Raw genomic sequence first — 21,855 nt, forward strand, 5'->3', positions numbered from 1 at the left:
TGAAGAACTGTAATATAAAAGCATATAAAAACAAACTGAAAATGCAATAATAATAATAATAATAATAATAGAATTAGGGTTTAACAGTGTTTACTGATGACACCAAATTGTTCAGGATGCTAGAAGTAAAGACAAATTGTGAGGCGCTCCAAAAGGATATCACTGAACTGGGTGAATGGGCATCAAAATGGCAAATGTGGTTTAATATAAAGTGATGTATGGGGGGGAAGGACTACTCACTGGTGAAACAGACCCCTTGCCCCCACTCCTGAGGACCAATTCAGCTGACAGATGGGCAGGATCATCCACCTATCAGTGACTTGATGCAGCTGTGGCCTTGCTCACATGTCAAAATTGACCCACAAGGTGGGGATGGGATGATAAAGATCTGGCCCACCAGGCCAAAAAGATTCCCCAACCGTGGCACATCCAAACTATGAAATTTGTTTCCACAAAATGTGGTGATGACCACCAACTTAAAGAGGTTTAAATGGGGATTAGCTAGTAAGGCTATCAATAGTGTTAGGAGCATAAGGAGCTGACATACTGAAACAGACCACTGGATACATCTAGCACAGTATTGTCTACAGTGACTGGAAGCAGCTCTCCAAGATTTCAGTCAGTAAACATTCCCAGCCCTATATGGAGATGCCAGGGATTGAACCTAGGGATTTCTGTATACAAAGCAGATGCTCTACCATTGAGTTACAGCCTTAGCCATGATTGAAAGAAGAAGAAGAGGAGTTTGGATTTGATATCCCGCTTTATCACTACCCGAAGGAGTCACAAAGCGGCTAACGTTCTCCTTTCCCTTCCTCCCCAACGACAAACACTCTGTGAGGTGAGTGGGGCTGAGAGACTTCAAAGAAGTGTGACTAGCCCAAGGTCACCCAGCAGCTGCATGTGGAGGAGCAGAGACGCGAACCTGGTTCCCCAGATTATGAGTCTACCGCTCTTAACCACTACACCACACTGGCTCTCAAGCTTCTGAAAGCCTCAAGCTTCTGAATACTGGTTGAGTTCCATTACATTCATATCCTGCTTGTGAGTTTCTCATAGGCATCTCCTTAGCTACTGCAGGTAACAGAATGCTAGACTAGATAGGCTCTTCTTACCTTATTTACCTTTCCTTTTATTCCAAGCTAATTCTTCCTCTAATACTCAGTGAAAGCTTGCTTGGTCCAGGAAATGAAAGCCTTGGATTCTTAGAACTGCTAGGGTAAATGCTAATACTGCCAAGGGTCCATGACAAACCAACATCTCTACATCCCAAGTACCCTGTTTATAACATGGCTATTACGACACCTACCTGTAGCACTCCTGCAAGAACAAAGAAGATTATAAAGTGCATTCTGCATTATCAATGAAAATAAATGGCAAAACGCATGAGTTTATTCATTAGTACAGCAAGCGGCAGAGAATCTGGTCCCAATACAGCATCATGCTAACCTGCCCACAGTAGACTTGGGGGACAAACTTGAATTCTCACCTTGAAGTTGCCCTCCATTTTCTCCAGCAGAGCTTAAACTGAGATGTTCAATGACCTGCCCTTCACCTCTCAAGTCTTCATTGGGGTCCACACACTGGTCAACGTTTTCCTCCCTTGCTGCTGGGACTTTGCATCCATTAGTGCAACCAGCTTTCTCATGATCTGATGAAACACAGTCCTCAGCAAAATCTGATGGGTTTTTATCACCTTTTAGTTCCCTGGAGCTGTTGCTGGTGGATATTACAGCACTGCTGCTCTTGGAGTTCATTTCAGAAGCATATTGAGGTATTATTCCAACAAACCTCAAGCCCCGACTTGCTGCATCTTGAATCTATAAAATCCAATAGAGATTACATTTTAATTTACAAGTTGTCCTTCAGGAATAGAAGTGTTTCAAATATACCACATGTCAAGTGAAGCTGTGTTGTTTTATGGTATAGATTCCCTATCCCCCTCCATACTGCATGAAAAGCCTCACTGGATTTGTATACTGCATTCCAAGGAAGTCTGACATGAACTCCTTTAAGTATTTTTTTAAAATAAAATGTGAAAACACAATGGTATGTATTGTTTATATATTCTTTGCATACTCTCAATGAAAATGGAATATTTCTGATTTGTTACATTTGTTCTTCTATTTAATAATGTTCATGTAGAGCAAAGAAATGGCATAGATGCAATGTGCCACTTCTCTTACAAATTTCAGGCTATCCCTATTTTTTTCCCCTTGCATCTGCCTTTTTAAAAATATTTCTATCACCATTCAGATTCAAATTTAAACTACCATGATAGAACTGAAAAACAACTGCAATATATTTATATAAATTTTTAATCCTCCACCTCAGAACAACTTAACAAATATTTAGCTCTTTAAAAGTATTGGCATACATTTGGAAACAACTTTATTGTTTCAGAAGGTTCTTCTAAATAACTAGAAGCTGAGATACAGGGAAGAGCTGGTGGAGAATATAAAAGCAGAAGGCACTAAGAGAAAAGCTTATTAAGAAATAATAATTTTAGGTTCCTAAAATGGGAACCACATAGTGCTGACTTCAGAATTTAGAACTGCAGATAATTCATGATTCTAGGAAAATAATAAAACCCTGGAAATATAAAATGCATGAAAGAGGAAGGAACCTGGTATTCCTGAAGGTAATAATACTGAAAGCAGAACTACAAACCATAACAATGCAGAAAAAGAGCATAAAGAATCACAGAAAACAGATGTGATTGTACATGGTTATTTTCATGACCTGGGGTGAGCTTACTGGAAGTGGAAGATCAAGGGTTACTAAAGTACAAAACAGAGATACAGAAGAAGTTCTACAGAAACAATAGCCGTTTTACAAGATGTCAGAAATGGAAGAAATAAAGTGAACATTTTTTAAAAAATCTGAGAAGTAAAAAAAAACCTGAGACATAATAGCTTGATCCAAAGAAGCATGGGCAAAATTCTGCTCATACTACTAAATCAAGCATTTATGCCCCTTTCCTACAACAGGCTTGAGCATCCTCCAGAACCACTTGTGATAAAGCAACAAGGGAGCAGCTGGAGATGGTAAAACTGGCAGAAAAACTGAGAAACTCCTACTACTGAAGAATGCTGGAATGCTCAAGTTGCTCTTTGGTTACAAGCCTGTGGTAGATTTCCTTGCTTTTTGGCACCTAAATCTGCCTAGCTGTGAACACTAAGGATTAGAGGAGTTAATGAACAATGAAAGAGGAAAAACAAGTTACTACAGAAATGAACCAAGAAAAGACTGTGTGTAGTTTGTTACTATGATAGAGGTGTGTGTGCATGTGATTATGTCCCCTGTCATCCAGAGCTGACCTGCTGGCCCCAACCACCATGTACTTCACTGAGGGTCCAGCAACAGAGCAGAGAATAATAGGACCCAAGGCTTGATTTTTTGATACTATAATGAAAAGATACAACTGGCAGACTGCTTCTTTCAAATACAGGTAAATTCACTGCTGTGAGAAGAGGCAACACAGTGGGAAAGCTATATTCACTCATAATTAGGAGTTCAAATAAAACCCCATTACAAAAATAAATGGTATTAGAATGAGATGGGTCTTGTCTCTCCCAACCATCCACTTTAAGCACGCAGTGTCAATGTATTCTGTTATTAGAGACCAAAATAAAGACAATGCAAGCTTTTTCAAATGCAAATAAGGTGGAATCAATTCTCCGCATCAGCTGCATGCTGACAGAGATGGCAGTGTAGAGAAGCAGTCGTTTTATTCCATCCCAAGGAAAAAAAACACACCATAGGAAACTCATTCTATCTTTCCCCCAAAATGTTATGAATCATCCAATTTCCTGATGGTCATGCTACTGTGCTAAATACATACAAGACACCTGGATGATGGAAGAGACAACTTCCTCTCTTACACCATTGTTACAGTTTATTTGCTGAGCTGTGTGAAGGCAGGAATTGAAGCTTGCTTCCCCCGGAAAGCCAGAAGGTCACAGTTGCAGGATTTTGGAACCAGAGTTTCAATTTGCTGATACAATGCCAAGGTGATGTGAACATCACAGTGGAAGCTCTTTGTCAAAATTAATAGCCTAGCAGAGGTAGAGTTTAAGCTTTCTGACGGAGAAACAGTTTGATGGGCCCCTGTACCACAGAAATGGACATAATCTGTTTTATGAGTATCATAGCTAGGTCATAGATACTGGTGTTCCAGATGAACAAGGGACTGGGAACCAGGAGAACTGAACAACTCCAGGCATTATTGGGTGAGACAGATTTTCTGGATCGGTTTCTATTTTTTATTTTATTTTCATTAAAAAATAGCAACTTAGACCATGGAAATAAGAGAGTAATTCGGGTGTGAGGTCATGACAAGAAGCAGTTTTTGGACATTTAGCCCAGAGTATACACAGCTTGCCTACCTTTGCATGCACTTGCCTCCATTTACTCAAATATCAGTGGATGATGAAGCACGGGGGTAACCTTTGTTACCCCAGGATTAATAAGGTGGTGATCCAGGTAGCAAATCCTGATGTGTAGCAATTTTAGACAGTCTGTCGATTGAAAAACCACTACCTGCTCTAGTATGCTACTCTTGGACCACAGAAGCAGAAAGCGGTTTGGGTAAAAGTTCGTGACTAGTAGCAATTTCTGAAATTAATACCAGCCCCCTCCTGCCCCTGGCATTATACAAATAATTTGCAATGCATTCATTATTTGTCTGCAATTAAATCTTGTTCATATTTTGAGTGCTAATCAAAACTGCATTTGCATAGGAGCATGCCAGTCCTCCTATGAAACAGAATTTCATTTGAGGTAGTGTAGCCTAAGAATTAAGAGCATGAGCCAGAAGCTCCCTATTCAGATTTGAACTTGGACATGCGCTCACCTTAGGCAAAGCACCATGTTTAAGGATCAGCCACCATTCCCATCTAGAACATGGGGATAGGACTACTTGTTCATCTTAGGATTGTTGTGAAATACTTTAAGATGATACTACTACTACTACTGCACTACTACATTATTACTACTACTCCATGGTTGTGAGATGGTTGGCATCTGTCTCAGGAGACAATGGGAGTAGTGTGCCTTTGGGGGTGTTGGAAGGTTGCAGCGCCTGCTGTGGCTACAGAGACAAATATGGGAGAGACATGTTTTGTTGCAGCTGGGGCAGAGGAAGGCGTCCAGTTCTGCTACTGCAGATACACCATAACATTTTCTCTCTCTGTGGTCCTCCCAGTGGTCATTCTTCCTCTGGTCATTGCTGTGGATGCACGACCTGACTGCCTGTATTCAGGCACTGTGGTTGTCTGCAAGGGATTCCCACTCGGCGGGGTTGATGTTTCCAACCTTCATGTCATGTTTGCAGGCAATCTTTGTAATGCAGAGTTGGTCTTCCAACGAGGCTGGTGCCTGAAGCCAGCTCCTCATAGAGCATCTCCTTGGGGATCCTGCCATCTTCCATTCTGTGGACATGGCCATGCCAGTGTAGACATCACTGAGACAGGAGTGTGTGAACATGCTGGGAATGTGGGCTTGGGAGAGCACATCTTTGACACTTTGGCCTGCCACATGATGCCCCAAATCTTTCTGATGCAGCACATGTGGAGGCATTGAGCTGTCACTCCTGGCACTTGTAAGTTGCCCACGACTCACTTCCATAACTGCTAGAACTTCATCTTGGTATTGTACATTAGTACCACATTCTACCATTCCCTTTTGTAGCTGCCTTGCCAATACACATGTCCAGCTCAGCATCAATGGAGAGGTTGCTGGTTGTGGTGGAGACCAAGTAGACAAAATATTCTACCACCTCAAGTGTGTGGTCACCAATGCTGATGCATGAAGTGCTGGTGATGTCCTCACCTAGGATGTTGGCCTTCTTCAGGCTAATGGTAAGGCTAAACCCCTCCAGGTTTGGGCAAAATGGTTGATGAGCATCTGTAGAGCTTCCATTGCTACTACTATTACTGCTGTTTACTAAGTAGCTATAGCAGCAACAAGGAAGATAACTGCACCACAGGTATGCAATGACTGAATAGCCTTAGAGACCACTCGTCAAACTACTCCAAGCAACATACATGCTGAGCGTACTGAAACACAGCAGTATCCATAGGCTCTGGATGATGTTCCTACCCTCAGGGAACCCCTTCCCCATCTATTTGCCTGCTGAGGAATCCATGCATGGCACAGAGGGTTCTGAGACCTATTGCCTTAAGCAAACAGTGTGCACCCAGAATGCACTCAATACTTTCCTGCAGATGTAAGATCAGATACTCAGGCATGTTGACAGCTAGCATGAGACTGCAATGTAAATTAGAACTGAGCCTCTTGGTAAATCTCAAGTGACTTGAATCAGGACAAATCCTTTTGTTTTTGCTTTTTTAAATCACACTACATGTGTTAATTGACTTATCAAAGCCAGGATGTTTATGTTATCACAAACTATTTTATGAATGGTCAGTTTTAAGAAGCTAATGATTACTGTTACTATTTTCAACATTCCATTTCCTCAGACCTCCTTGTTTACACACACACACACACACATGTGTATACAGTGGTACTTTGGTTCTCAAACTTAATCCGTTCCAGAAGTCCGTTCCAAAACCAAGGCGCGCTTTCCCATAGAAAGTAATGCAAAATGGATAAATCCGTTCCAGCCTTTTAAAAACATCAATTTAACATGAATTTTGCTATCTAACAAGACCACTGATTCATAAAATGAAAGCAATAATCAATGTACTGTACTATAAAAGAAATAAGACAGTATTGTAGATGATAAAAATTAAAATTACATTTTTTTTCTTACCTGCACTGATGATAATCATTGTTCGGATGGGGGGCCTTTATCCATTTTCACAGTCACACAATCAATCAGTAGCTGGACTGGGTTCCACACAGTCACAAAAACAAATTAACTGAAAATGCCTCAAAAAACACAAAATAGATAGCAAAAACAAAAGCGCCAAACTTAATCCATTCCGGAAGTCCGTTTGACTTCTGAAGTGTCCGGAAACCAAGGCGCAGCTTCTGATTGGTGCAGGCGCCCAGAAACAATAGCCAACAGCCACATTGGACGTTCGGCTTCCGAAAAACGTTCAAAACCCGGAACACTTACTTCCGGGTTTTCGGCGTTTGGGAAACAAGGAGTTTGAGAGCCAAGCCATTTGAGAACCAAGGTGTTTGAGAACCAAGGTACCACTGTATAAACACCTGGAACGCGGGGATAACACATAACACATCTGATTAAATTGACTGAAATCCATGCAAGTTAATGCCAAAATAAATCTGTTAGTTTTAATGGTGCTTCAAGACACACTTTGTGTTTTCCAGCAAGTGCAATGTTCTAGATAAGGCAGTTAAAAGGTTTGAAATTCCAGCTCAACCCTGAAGACAATTGTATGGCTTCAGATAGCTCGCTCTCAAGCTATGTACACAATAGCATTTACTCTGGCTCCAGCGCGCTTCCACCGCTGGTGTTTGAAGTTGGGTACACATGATTTTGGCACAATCCATCTATCCTGCAGCTTCCTGAGAAATAATGCTGCTTGCTGCATTTCCCCTCAAACCAGCTTTCACCCAATTCATAAACATAAGCCACATTCATTTTGCAGTTAAGCCAAGGTGTGCTCATTTGAGGCAGCCGCTGCACATGCACAGATGACAGCTTCATGAACGGGGGTTGGGGGTTGCAGGCACAGGGAATCCAAACAAGTAATGCACACTGAGTAAAGATGTCCCCACCCCGGTGTGTACAGAAATGTGCATTTACGGCATGAAATGCAGCAGAGAGAAATGACCTCGCTGCCTTTTAACCTATGAATATTTACATGGCCTCAGTCTAGCCTACCTCCAACTGTCTATGGCAGTAACATGGGAATGCCCCATATTTGTTGCCCTGAGCCCCTTCAAGCAGAGGCAGGGACACATTTCTGAAGCAGCTTTTCCACCACTATCAATGTCATCAAGGAAGCCTTTAAAGTTTCCCAGGAACACAGTTTTTTATGACCACTGCAATAATATATGAAATATATTAGCACAGGTAAGAGGCTACGTTTATCCTCAGTAAGTTTCAATGCACTGGGTAAGAATCTTATTTTTAACAAGGAGAAAGCACTTATGACAGTAGATTGGTATTCAGTCCACTTTCAAAGGCAACTAGTCCATACCACATGGTTCAGATTAAGCTGTATATTTTAAAGAAGCTTAGTACAAATAAATTAACTAGCAGTTAAGCCACAGGGATATCAAATAACCTCACAATTCATATTATGTGTGTGCTTAGTGAAATTAATTTCTACACTGCGTGGAGCTACGCCCCACATTATACAGTATGAACTATATAGTAATAAAGTACATTTTATTGACATGAACAAAAAGTTCACTGCACTCTGCCATGAAAGAACAGCTTTTACTTCTGAGCTAGCATTAAACTTTGGAATTCATTTACATTTATTTTTAAACCAGAATAAATATATGATCCTCTCTGAATAGAAACAGATCTTCTAGATTAACAGCAGATTTTACAGGCAGTGCATCATACTTGGCCAAATTTATATTTAAAAACTGAACCACTGATAAACAAATGCAGAGAAGGTGGGTCTATTACCAATGAGACACATGGAGGCTCCAGCTTCAGAGGCACTATTGCTCTCTACAAGGTGCTGCAAAGTCAAAAGTGCGGATTAATTTTACTGATTTTCTGTATCTGCTGAAGGCTTTGAATTACAACATTTTTAAATCTAAAAAAAAAAAAAAAAAAAACTTTTAAAAAAACCTTTCAAACTGACCCTATTTCTCAAGCAGCAAATACATTTAAGAAAGCTGCATGAAATCTGTTTAACTATAATATTTGCCAGAGTATGTGCTATGTTCAAGGCTTTGTCTCAAAGATCTTCATGCAGCAGTGGGCTGTAAGTACTGTATTTTTTGCTCTATAAGACTCACTATTTCCCTCCTAAAAAGTAAGGGGAAATGTGTGTGCGTCTTATGGAGCAAATGCAGGCTGTGCAGCTATCTCAGAAGCCAGAACAGCAAGAGGGATCACTGCTTTCACTGAGCAACGATCCCTCTTGCTGTTCTGGCTTCTGAGATTCAGAATATTTTTTTTCTTGTTTTCCTCCTCCAAAAACTAGGTGCGTCTTATGGTCTGGTGCGTCTTATAGAGCGAAAAATACGGTAAATGATCTGTTTGCACATTCCTATTTCTGTGGTCAGCTCTGATAGCGACATAAGTTGGTTTGGGTAGAAAATAAAGCCCTCATTCAACCTCTCTCTTCCTGCTTCTCAAGCAAGTGATTGGTGCTGAATGAGCCAAAATTTGCTACCAGGGAAGAATGGCAGATGAAGCTGATGGATTACATGGAATTGGCGGAAATGACTGGCAGAATCCAAGACCAGGGAGAAGAGTCGGTGGAAGAAGATTGGAAAAAATTCAAAGCTTATTTACAAAAATACTCTAAAATTAATGAATGTTAGAAAGATGCTGGAGAGAAGTTATATGACTTTAGCAGAAATATTATAAAGAATTAAGTATGAATAGCTGATATTGGGTAAAAATGTAAATTTAAGTCTAAAATTTCGTTAAATTAAATTATGGAACTAAATTTCTGAAAGAGGGAAAGGACTTGCTAGAATATTTAATTGAACTAGAATACAAAAGAGGTGTGAGGAAGTCGAGGAAATAAGCTAATGAAAGATAAGGATATGAAAATATGGGGTTCTTTTGTATGTTTGTTTGTTCTCTTTTGGGTGTTTTTTAATGTTTTTGTTTTTTTTTTCTTTTCTTCTTTTTGTATTGTTGATGCTTTGTATATTTCTCTCTTGTTTTTCTTTTCTTTTTTGCAATGTTTAAACTTTAATAAATATTTTATTAAAACAACAACAACGAATGAGCCAAAATTTGTTTGGGGGGTATGCTTGTTGACCCCCAGAATAGGCTACCACAAATAAACAAATAAAAGGATCTTCCCAAGCAGTATGGAGCCTAATACAGTGGGGCTGAATGAGGTGTCTGCAATCACTTAGCTTTTATAAGCTAGGTATACTGTACAGTGTACATCCTTATAGTCTGTCAATTTTTTTTTTGCATACCAGATTTTGGAAGAATTTATCCCACACATATACTTGGCTCTTGGGAGAAGCTAGAATATAAAATAATACCGTTCAACTTTGGCAGGATAACAAGAAAGGTTTTCCAGATTGGAAAAACATTACAAAATTGTGTGCCTTTATGTGCCAATCACCACACCAGATATGGGCAATCTGGATCGCTGGTTGACAGGACCTGAAAGGAATTTTTCTCCCAACCTGATTGGCACTTGTTTGTTTGTTTGTTTGTTTTGCCTTTTTCTTAGTGAAACATATGACTTTCCTCTGTTGGGCAGAATAATGTATATTCAAGGGCAGAAATGGCACTGGGCAGGATCAACATAGCGAAGGGACCTTAGTGCAGGATTGGCCATGGCATTCACCCAAGCTTGGGTTTGGGCCCTCTGCTTGGCTGGAATCCTAACTCTGGTCACCCAGTAAGACCTTGCCAGCTTGGTTGCACCTCAACAGGATTCAACACTGGCCAACTCCCATGGAACCGGCTTGGCGTGGTCCAACCCTAGCTAATCCCATTCCACCAGCATGGGGCGAGTGGAATGATGAACAGATCCTGTCCCTACTGCTATATCAACACATATCCTGCCTGCTACAGTCAATAAAAGATTTGGCTTGATTTCATACCAACACCTGGTGTCCTGTTTGGTCATTTGCTGCTGTTCAGGGTCACAGAATGTGCCTACCTGGGCAATTTAGAATGACATGAAATACCTTTAGCTTTTAACTTTCTTGTTTCTACTGCTTCGGATATATTTACAATAAAAAACAAATCTAAACAAATTTTTGCTGCTATAAACTTTAATAACTTGAACATATGTAATAAAAAAATGTCTTGAATTAAAAAGCAATTGAGTACATTAAATGTACAAGTTCCCCAATGCTAATAAATAAATATATAAATAGATTCCTAGCTGCCGGATAACTTACGCAGCTCAAGAAAAGCTAACAGCTGAACCATTTGGAGTTGACCAGTCCAGTCCTCTCTGTTCATAGTTTTCAAGTGGGTTTATAGCATCCATGAGCACAATAGCAACCACTTTGTGACAGTTTTGCAGCAGCAGAAAGTCACCAAGACTGGGGCTATGCAATGGGCACTAAGTAATTTTTTGTGTTCCAGAATCAGTCTATGTAAAACTCTTGACATAAGTCCAGAATTGGCATTTGAAGGAATTGCTCAACTTTGCACTAATATGATGATTCAATTTTTCAGCTCAACAACAGACACAGCAAATGGGTAGTGTTACCCTTTCAATCTCATTGCCTTATTTGTACATCATGAAAAGTACTGACTCACCTCACAGCAAGGGGGGAGGCACCTAAAGTTGGACTACTGGAGACAACTATATGTATAAAATATTAATGATGGCAGCCTACCTCACAGAGTTGCAGCAAAATTGAGAGGATAATATTGATTGTCTTTGGGTCAAGACTGTTGACAATAGTCAAACTACAGTTAGGCAGGTGCTTAAGAAAGGTAAGTGCTAACCTTCAAAAATGGTTAAACAGCAAAATAGAGGTCAACGCATCAATTCAGATAGGCGGGGGGAAAGGAAACTTTATGTGAATACAGCTTCTGGACTGTTGGTGAAACAAAAGGTTTGTGCACAATACCACCTTAGATAATAGTGAACTGTGGGGGTTGCATATACAGGATGTATATGCATTTCAGATAATGCATTTAGGATACTTTCCCAAACCAGTGGTGGTAATGCATTGGGTACAGAGTAAACGGGGTGAGGGGGTATACACAACTATACCTTTAATGCACTTTCAAAGAGCATTCTTTCCCTCAAAGAATTCTGGGCACTGTAGTTTACCTTTCGCAAAGTTACAATTCCCAATAACCCTTAATGAACCACAGTGCCCAGTCTCCATGCCTCATCTGCCCATCAAACTTGATGAAACTTTGGCTAGGTGGACAGGCAGCTTACTGCTCTTAATACCATACTAACAACTTTGAATTAAGGTTCTCACTATCACTCCAATATGTTTGCCATGTGTCCTTTGAATGCCTCCAATATAGTTACAAGCCATGTCCAAGATCTCATAGAAGGAATGGGCATAGTGACGCAGCAGCAAGATGAGGGGTTTGCTTTGTTTTAAAATAGTAATTAGAAATAGAAGCAGATGCATCAATATTGTAACTGCATTTAAATATTAAAATGCAGAAGTGATTTTAAAAATACTGGTTATAAAATAAGTGAATAGGTTTTAGACTTTTTAAAAAAAGAATTCTTCTTAAACCAACTCTTTATTTTGACTTAAATCTTTACAGCTGCATCAATTCCTGGAGGAGGCTTGGCTTATAAAAGGTAGAGAAACCTCATGCAATATCAGAACACAACAGTATAGAGTGCAATAATAGAAACTGAAATCTGTGCCTAGATGTTATTAATTGTTCACAGACAGTTCTTTTTCTTATCAATTTTAGTCTGTATGTTACAATTATCACATCATATATCTTGTACGTGCTCAGTATCAAGTATTCCACCAAGCACCACATAAATGCAGCATAACGATGCAATAAAATGAAGACACATGGCTGACTTAGAAAGATGGGTGTTCCAAACTTCTCTTAACTGTTTTGACGCCAGCAACTGGAATTTCTTGGCTTCCATCCAGAGCAAATGTTCACTCGAAAACTACTAGTATGCACTAATTCAACACAGCTTGCAGTATTTTAGATTGACTTGGTTATTTTCACAAACTAATCATTGGAGCAAAGTGGTTACTTCACTAATACCTTAAAGACAGGGTTGGGATATGATTCATGCTCCAAGAAAGAATGCAGGAGCAACAGTTTCTGTGGAAATGAAACATCAGTATTTAAAGCAGGGAAGATCAACTTCTCTATGTTTGAATGGACACTATGTTATCAGGAAAAAAATACATCCCAAACTATAGAGCTAGTCAGGTTCTATAAAGTTCATTTACCTGGTACAGGTATGGAACATGCATTTAGATTATACATAGCCACAGTCTATGGGGTGCGGTGCTCATCTCGCTTCAGGCCGAGGGAGCCAGTGTTTGTCTGCAAACAGCTTTCCAGGTCATGTGGCCAGCCACTTCTGGCGCACAGAACACCATGACGAGTGCCAGAGTGCACAGAAACACCGTTTACTTCCACGCCACAGCAGTACCTATTTGTCTACTCACGTTGGTATGCTTTTGAACTGTTAGGTTGGGCAGGAGCTAGGACAAAGAAACGGGAGCTCACCCCATCGTGCAGATTCGAACTGCTGACCTTCCAATCAGCAAGCCCAAGAGACTCAGTGGTTTATTATACAGCGCCACACATGAAATTTAAATACAGTAGTAAACTAATTAAAATTTGGTGGGGGTAGATGAAATTGTTCTTAGAGCCAGATTCAGCCTGTGAGTTGCTAACTGACCATCCCAATTTAATGTAGCAAAGCTATTTCTGGATAAGGGATTTTTAAAAGGTGTGTCCGGCATCAAATTACTTTCTTCTGTCCTGATGTATAGGAGATCCTTCTTTTGCTTTTGAAAAAGATAAATCCAGTCACAAAGTTGAGTATTGCTGCTTAGTATGTATCACCCAATAACCAAAAGAATGGACAACACTTTTAAAACAAAAACCCAAAATACACCTAATTTCTATGCTTGTGAGATTGTCATACATCTTGACTGGAAATATATGTAGAACAGAGATAACCCTCTTCAAACAATTTCCTGTTAAAAGTTACACAAATATGCTCTGACAGGTGGCATGCCAACAAAAATCTTCAGGCAAAAGGTACTGAGAAAAATATATATAACACCATGTCAAATATTGCTGTGAAATTGTGGCTTACTTACTTACACATTCAAGCACCATCATTCTTCATTAGTATTTCTCTGAGGCCATTTGTCAGAAACCTCCCATTGACTTTTGCGTTGTTTAGAAGGTTCATTTGTGAAGAGACACTTTTAAATTTGAAAGCAACTTTTCGGTTTTCCTTGACATTTTTCATAAATTGATACAATTCCTTGGTTAAGACTTTGATGTGAACATATGTGAAAGAGTAGGTTTTGGAAACTGCTCCCTTCTATAGCATTCAGAGAAGACTCTGAATTACAAAGAATGAAGCACAGTTTATTTTTAACTATAGGCTGTGATCTTTCCAAAATGACTAACTATTTTCACTTGTGTTCATCTTAAGAACATTTTTTTGATTATCGGGTTAAAACTTCCATGTAGCTGGGTCTACTACTACATCAGCATACAGTTATTACAATAAACTGTACACTTTACTTTGCATCTGGTTTTAAGGATATTAGCAGCCAATATTATAATTTTAAATTACAACTCACAAGCAAAGCAGATTTCTACTACATTTATGCCACACATGTTAATTGCAGGTAGCAGTTTATACCATATGAAAGCTGGGGACTATTGCCATAGATAGAAGTAAGGATGCAATCCACAAAGGGTCTGCGCTGCAACGGCTCAATGATCTATGAAAAAGGCACAACTACAAGTATGGATACTGCATGGTCCAACAGCTGTGCAAAAATAGTTGATATTACTAATACTAGTTAAGGTAGCAAAAACGGTTCCCGCTAATAGGGCATTCTGGATTTCCTGCAGAGAATGTTAAACAGTTGTAATAGTTGTGTGGTCTACAGCAGATGTGGCTAAGAGATGTTGCTGGACTCCAAATCCCATCAGCGGTAGTCAACATGGCCAATGACCAGGGATTATAATCCAACAACACCTGAATGACCACATGTTAGTCCATGGACCGAGTGCTAAATCCTAGATACCAAGAATACATGGTAAGGGGAGTACAGGTAAAGGACCCCTGGATGGTTAAATGGGTGGGGAGGTTGCCAATGCAGGTCTGCAGATTTTGTTCTAAGGCTGGTTATATACCAATTCTATGTATATGAGCGGAATACAGTGTTTCATCACTGGCAGAATTAATGCAGAAATTCACAGCTCTAACACGTTCACTTCGTGAACATAATGTAGCTATAAAGGAAGCTACATAAATCCTGTTTCCAAGAGACAGCAGCTGCTCAGGTTTTAAACTAAACACTACCACCATCAAATTTAGCACATTTCTAACTGAAAATAATCTCATACCTAAATATTTCTTACGGTCAGGAAGTTCAAGTTAATAACCTTTATTTTTCAGCCTTTCCCCCATATATTAAAGTTCGAGTATCCATAAGATACGTAAGTTCAAACTGAAGAACTACCCAAAGCACTAAACCTCCACTACATTAGGTCTGAGTTCTGCAAGAATATTACAGAAGATAAATAACACATGCTGCTCATTTGACAGTGACTCCTTAAAGTTCATAAAATGGAGGTGATATTGTAAACATATCCATTTAATATTGAACTCTAAAAGCCCTCTTTTGTAGGTAATGAACTAAATCTGGTCTCATTGTCCAGAAATATATTTCCCCAGCACCATGCACATAGGAAGTTTCATTTGCAATTTCTGTGTTGTCCTTGTAGAACTCGGAAGAGAGGAGGATGGGGACAAAACTCGAATTAGTTGACTCAACTTATGATTGAGCCATCTATAGTCAGTCTCCCTGTCTTCTGCCCTACCAGTCCCAATGGGCTCCAGCCACCACTGCCATACACCTGAATGAATAAGGCCTGTCAGTGTTCAGAGCTCAGTCGCATTCAATAACCAACAAATGATTGCTTTGTGCCTCATCCCTCCATTCAATTCCCATATTAACAAATTCAGGTTTTACAAGGTGGGTAGCCTTGCCCCTACTGCCCACTTCAGGAGTGCTAATGCTTTTACCACCCCCAGTAGTAACTGCATGTTATGCAGAACAGGTGGGCAGCCTTTTTCCTGCCAAGAGCCACATTTTCTTGGATGTTTTGAATACACGACATCAATCTTTGCTTTTCAGCACTGAAGTTCTCCATGCAAAATCTGGATTAAAAGGAAATGTGTCCCTAATATGTGTCCCAATGAACAAATCATTGGGACACATATTAATGCAACATAATCAGATGTTTGCTTCAAATTTTCTTTCTGGTCTTCAGGGGGGAAAGCCCTGGAATGCTGGGGCCATGTACTATACACATCTACCACATCTATTTTTACATTGGCCAGGAAGATGAACCTTTTAAAAAAAGTCCGTGGGACAAAGGATTACAAAAGCAAATCTAGTCCCCCGGGGGCACAATGGAATACTTTTGCTACAATCACAGAGTGAGTTTCTGAATACCAAAGTTATACTGCAGAGTAAAAATGAATGTAAGGTTTTTTTTAAGAAGTGTAACCAAGAACATATGTTGCTCTTCACACCATGATACCTAATATACAATGTGCACTATTTTCCACAATCCTTTGTTTTACATATGCTTTCAAAACATTATTGCCAAAGACAGCTCTCAGCAGGAGCACTCCTGACCAGTCTTATTGCTTTATTCTAGATTATATCTATGTCAAGATCCTTAAACAAAGAGATGGTTTCTGTTTGCTTTCTAAGTGTGCGGAAAATAAAGCCCCAAGTTCAATGCTTTGAGAGAAGCCCTTATTATGAAGTGCAAAGAAATAAATGTAAAAATGCTATTTTGTAAAGACTTTGAGGAAAGGACAAGTGTTTTCCTGAAAGACAGGAATGGTTTCAAAGCGTTTCAGATCACCTAGATAGCAAATCCTTTGGGCAATAAGTAACATTACAGCAGGGTCATTTCAGACTTTTCTGTTTGAAGGCCACAAGCAGTTTTCGTTCCAATTTTTCTCCATTAAAATAATAATAATAATAATTTGCTTTAAGACAAGTTAAAAACCCAAGATGTATTAGGATCTTTTTGTGAGAAATGACGACTAATGTCTCAGATTATTGAACAAAAACAAAGAATGCATTCATAACAGGAAACATTTAAAGCAAATGAACAGCACAACAGTTTTATCACTCTGGCCATGTGTTAAATCTAGTTTATTTCAGGACCGCAAGCAAAGAATTATATATTTAAACAATTAGTCAGAAATTATGGAATGCAATTTATATAAAAAAAAACAACCACTGTATGTTTAATGAAAAATGTTGGGATACAGTCATTTCCCTGTTCTGTGTTTTGATGAAACATTATTCACTGTAGATAAAAAATGTTTTTATATAGCAGCAGACGCCCCTTTCCCATCTGTTAGAATGCATGCATCTGTTCCCAGATGCATTTTTGCTCTTAAGGGTTACAGTGCCCACAGATTCATAATGTATTTTAAGTTTTCAGCTAATTTATCTTTTACACTTAATTAGTGATCAAAACCAGACATAACTTCTCCATGTAAACCACGAGGGTATTTTATGCATTTGAAGTTACACTGAACTCAGTAGGTGTGTATGGGTGTGTAAAATGTAACTTCTCCACAAGTAAAATCTTTGACATTGGTCTCAGAAAACCTTTGATCTTCAACTTCTAAATATGACATTTGTTTAGGAGTGGCTAAGGACTTTCTACCCTCCTGTTCTCATTTTATGTAGGTTGCTACACCCCCCCCCCATGTTACACACAACTCACAGTAATATTTAAAGGTCAATTTCCCTCAAACTCATCAGCACAAGATCACGATTCCCCAAGCAACTGTAAAAAGGCCACAGATTAATTCAAGGGAAAATGAGAACTCTGTGAAAGCTGTACACAAACGAAGAGGACGCTGAAACGAGAACTAGGGGAGAGCCACAGAGCGCAGTAGTATTAGCAGGGGTAATCAATGTGTGCCCTTCCAGATGTTGCTGAGCTACTCTCATCTGCCTCAGTCAGAATGGCCAATAGTTAGGGAGAATCAGAGTTGCAGTTCAACACAGGGGCAGAGGAAAGGGGTGCGCAGGGTACTGTGCGTCCCGGGTGTCACCACTGAGGGGGGGTGACAAAATGCCGGGCGGCACTCACCGCAGGGCCTGCAGCGCGCCCAAGCCACACGTCTCTGCTGGGAGAGATGTGGTGGCTTGGGTGCATGCAGGCTCCGCGCTGCCCAAACGGTCCGCCTGCTGGCTCCCCCCCCCCAGCTGTAGGGCGGCTGAGTGGGAGGAGGCAGGCAGACTCCGGAGGCCCCGCAGTGCGCCCTTCCCCTACGGGTGCCTCGCCCTGCCCCTATGGGTGGGTCACCCCACCCCTGGGCACGCCGCCCTAGGCGCCTAAGTGGCTTCCGCCACCGCTGGTTCAACAACATCTAAAGGGCCACAAGAACTATCTGTGGAGTAGAGAATAGTTGCAGATATAAAAGTTAATCTGGGTACTGAAGAAGCGCCACCATGTTATTCATAGGGGACATTTTTTCTAGTACAACACCACAGATGGCTATTTTCAAAGTGTATTTTTAAAAAACTTGTCAGTTTCTATAGTCATTAATTTGCTACACATAATTGACACATGCAAAATTCTAATTTTCATTAGAATAACACCTGTTCTAAAATGATGCAGCAAATCTCAGATATGGAGCTAGCAATGACCCCCCTGATAATTAATGCATTTTTTTTCTGACGTTGAACTTCACCACAATATTTGATAGAGGCTTTCCAAAGGTAACATACCATATGGGGCGGGTGGGGGGATACAGAGAGAACACATAGGAAGTATGTTACCTTTCTGCACTGCTTGCAAGCTGATAAAGGCACCTGGCTGAATCTTGATTTTGGGGGAGAAGAGAGAGAATAGGATGCTAGCCTAACCAGGGACAATTAAATAGTTCCCTCTGGTGCAGGTGGGAGTGAGGAAAGACACAAGAGATTAGGCATGAGTGGTGAGGCATTGATGGCTTACAGTGAGTGCTCAGTATCACCTACTTCACTGTCCACCGTGAATCCTGGATTAGTTCCGGGAACCCTTGGAATCTTGCACTGCTGTGGAGATTAGGATGCCATGTAACAATATATATGGCCCATTTTGATTCAGCTAGTGTGTCTCACCTGATCTTCCGCCCTTTTTGCATTCTGTGGGCCCAAAAAGCTTGGAGCTGAATTGCATTAGGCATGAGCAATGTAAAACAGGGCTTAATATTGCAACTAAGAGGAAAATAGTAAATCTCAGTATCACTTACACCAGTTCTAATTTTTAGAACTTGATTTCAACAAAACAGATGAATATACCAGAAAGACAGAACAATGTGTTCCATGGATTGGGGGGTTGGGGGTTGGTAAACATTAGTACCTTAGTATCAGTAGTTTCAAATGCAATCTGTACTGTTATTTGTGAATATTTTGCTTCTACTGTACTTACTTTCTTTATAAGATCTGGCATCTTTGATTTATCTAGAAGGTGGTCTGAGGAGAAGCAACTTTCTATCTCTAAGGTATTTCCTTCACTGACAGCATCATTTTTCAGGGATCTGAAAAGAAAAAGAAAAGAAGGCGTTTTTCATAAGAAGGTGACAAGTCACCAAAAACTAACATGTTCTATGCATATCTCAGACTTATTGTAGTTCCTAGACAAGCAGTGAAACAGAACACTCAAATGTGTAACAAGGACTCTGAGATCAATGCATTTCCTGTAATAGTAAGAAATTATTAAAGTATTATTAAAGTATGAGAGTCTTTTGAAACTGAGGGCTAAACTAAACTTGTTATTTAAACATTGTAACATACATTAGGTATCTTAGAACATGAACTGCATGATTAAATGTAAAAATAGAAAATAATTCAAATTCTCTCTTTTTTGTTTAAAGAGAAAACTTAACAAAATACTACCCTGTTGTCATGTACTGCCTACTGCCTTAAAGCCATAGTCCTATATTTTTGTCACACGATGAAATATCACCCTTCTTAATTTACCAGCCAAGTTGTTTCGAACAGGAAGAAGAGCACAAAATTGCTGCTATGGTTTTAAGGGAATTGCAAAGCTCTGTGCTACTTGAGCCAAAATGGTAGCTTCATATTAGCTAAACAGCAGGGAAAACAACATACAATCTTTTGAGTATTCCGCACTGATCAGTACCAGCTGTCAGACACTCCAAATGCTTGCTCGCTACAGATGAAGGTGGTCCCTAGGTACTTGCAAAGCTTCTAACACATTCAGAACTATGAGACTGGGACAGTGAAGAGTGAAAATGACTGTTAAGGCAGTCCAAGACTGCACTGTTTCCTGTGGGACATTATAGAGAATTTCCAAAAAGAGGTCACATTTTCATTTTACCCTACATGCCCCTTTCTCTTTCCTATAACGTTAGGACTGTAAACAACATGGGACCACTCATGCCCACCGTTAAAGGGGAAGGGTAGGCTCCTTTTCAGATTTCTTGGGATCCATTAATTTCCTTTTCCAGAGGTGGAGGAAAAAATGTTTGTAGATTATCATTCCTTCTCGTGCAATGTCCATTAGCTATGCAGCAAAATGGTGCCAACTACATTTGAAACGGTGGTTTCTGAAATATACTCAGAGTCGCAAAGTGATTTCATGCTCTTTATTCAGCTCATAGTGGTGAGGAGGAATGAATGAAAGTCCCCTTAAAGTATCTGCTTTATATACATTATTTACACAATGGGCTGCACATGACTGGCTAATTCCGGAATTCTACTGTAAGCCAATCAGGTTGTGGATTCGCTTCTATCTGGAGAATGATTGGGTGGTTCCTGCCAACCAATCTTACTGCTGCATTGTTCTAGAACCAATCAGACTGCTGCAGTTTGGATCCTATTCAACTCAGTACATAACACCCCTCCCCTCTAAGTTCCAGTCCTGCCCGGGAGTTCACATTCATAGTTCTCAAGGTACGCCGGCAGCCTACGTGTACGTTGCGGCCTGGGGTGTTCCCTGGTCCGGGGTTCAGGTTCTGGCTCGTGTTCCAAGGATGCTGGCTGTGATGGGGCTGTTTGGTCTGGCGCAACCGGCTCGCTCAGTCGTGGTTCTGGTTCTGGTGTCCTTTCGGCCTCGCGTGTCCTCTCTGTATTTACTGATTCTGCACCTCCTGCTGGCCCCTCCTGCTCTATGGGCCTCACTGCCCCACTGTTCCCTTGGGACTCCTCTGACCTGTCCTCCTCCTGGTTTTCTCCCGGGAATCGTCGCCGTATCTGGTTGCAGTGGCGGCGCCAACATTGCCCCCCATCCGTTAGCACCTCGTACGACACGGGGCCAGTGACCCTGGTGACTGTGGCGGGTACCCATGCTGGGCCTGCCCCAAAATTCTTTGCGTACACTGGGTCCTGGGCCTCGAAGGTCCGGGGGTTCCTGCCTTCCCCCACCACTACCTCATTCTGAGCTCTATCGGGGTGAAGGCGGTCCAATCTGATTGCAAGGCGCCGACCCATTAGTAGTTCAGCGGGGCTCTGGCCAGTCGTTGAGCTGGGGGTGCTGTGCTGTGCTAGAAGGAATGTGGCAAGGCGGTACTCCCAATCCCCTTGTGTCATGCGGCGAAGGGTATCCTTGGTGGTCCGCACCATGCGTTCTGCTTGGCCATTGGTGGCAGGGTGGAATGGCGCCGAACGCATGTGGCGGATGGCGTTCTGCGCTGTGAAGGTTTGGAATTCTCCTGACGTAAATGCAGTCCCGTTGTCTGAGACGAGAGTGTCAGGGAGCCCGTGGGTTGCAAACAGCCTGCATAGTACCCGGATGGCTGCGGACGTAGAAGTGGACGGTACCAGTGCGACTTCCAGCCATTTGGTGTAGGAGTCCACCACTATGAAGAATGTTTTCCCCTGAAAGGGGCCAGTGAAGTCCACATGCAGGCGTGACCATGGTGCTCGGGCGGACTCCCAGGACTGGACTGGGGCCCTTGGGGGATCTGGGCGGGATTCTTGGCAGGCCTGGCAGTGTTTGACCCAGGCCTCTATCTCTCCATTGATCCCCGGCCACCACACATAACT

At 41.0% G+C, this 21,855-nt stretch overlaps 1 protein-coding gene across 4 annotated transcripts in view; it reads right to left on the reverse strand.

The window, feature by feature from the left end:
• The window catches only part of RFTN1 (raftlin, lipid raft linker 1), a 114,520-nt gene that overhangs the window by 39,624 nt on the left and 53,041 nt on the right, over positions 1-21,855 (reverse strand). For all 4 annotated transcript variants that reach the window (XM_080974803.1, XM_080974802.1, XM_080974805.1 and 1 more), the window contains exons 4-5: positions 19,277-19,385; positions 1,490-1,820 (exon numbers count right to left, since the gene is read on the reverse strand). In XM_080974803.1, the coding sequence (XP_080830929.1) occupies positions 1,490-1,820; positions 19,277-19,385 (440 nt within the window). The remainder of the gene's footprint in view (positions 1-1,489; positions 1,821-19,276; positions 19,386-21,855) is intronic.

The sequence above is a fragment of the Podarcis pityusensis genome (assembly GCF_964106645.2).
Source record: "Podarcis pityusensis genome assembly, chromosome: 12".
Taxonomy (NCBI): Eukaryota; Metazoa; Chordata; class Lepidosauria; order Squamata; family Lacertidae; genus Podarcis; species Podarcis pityusensis.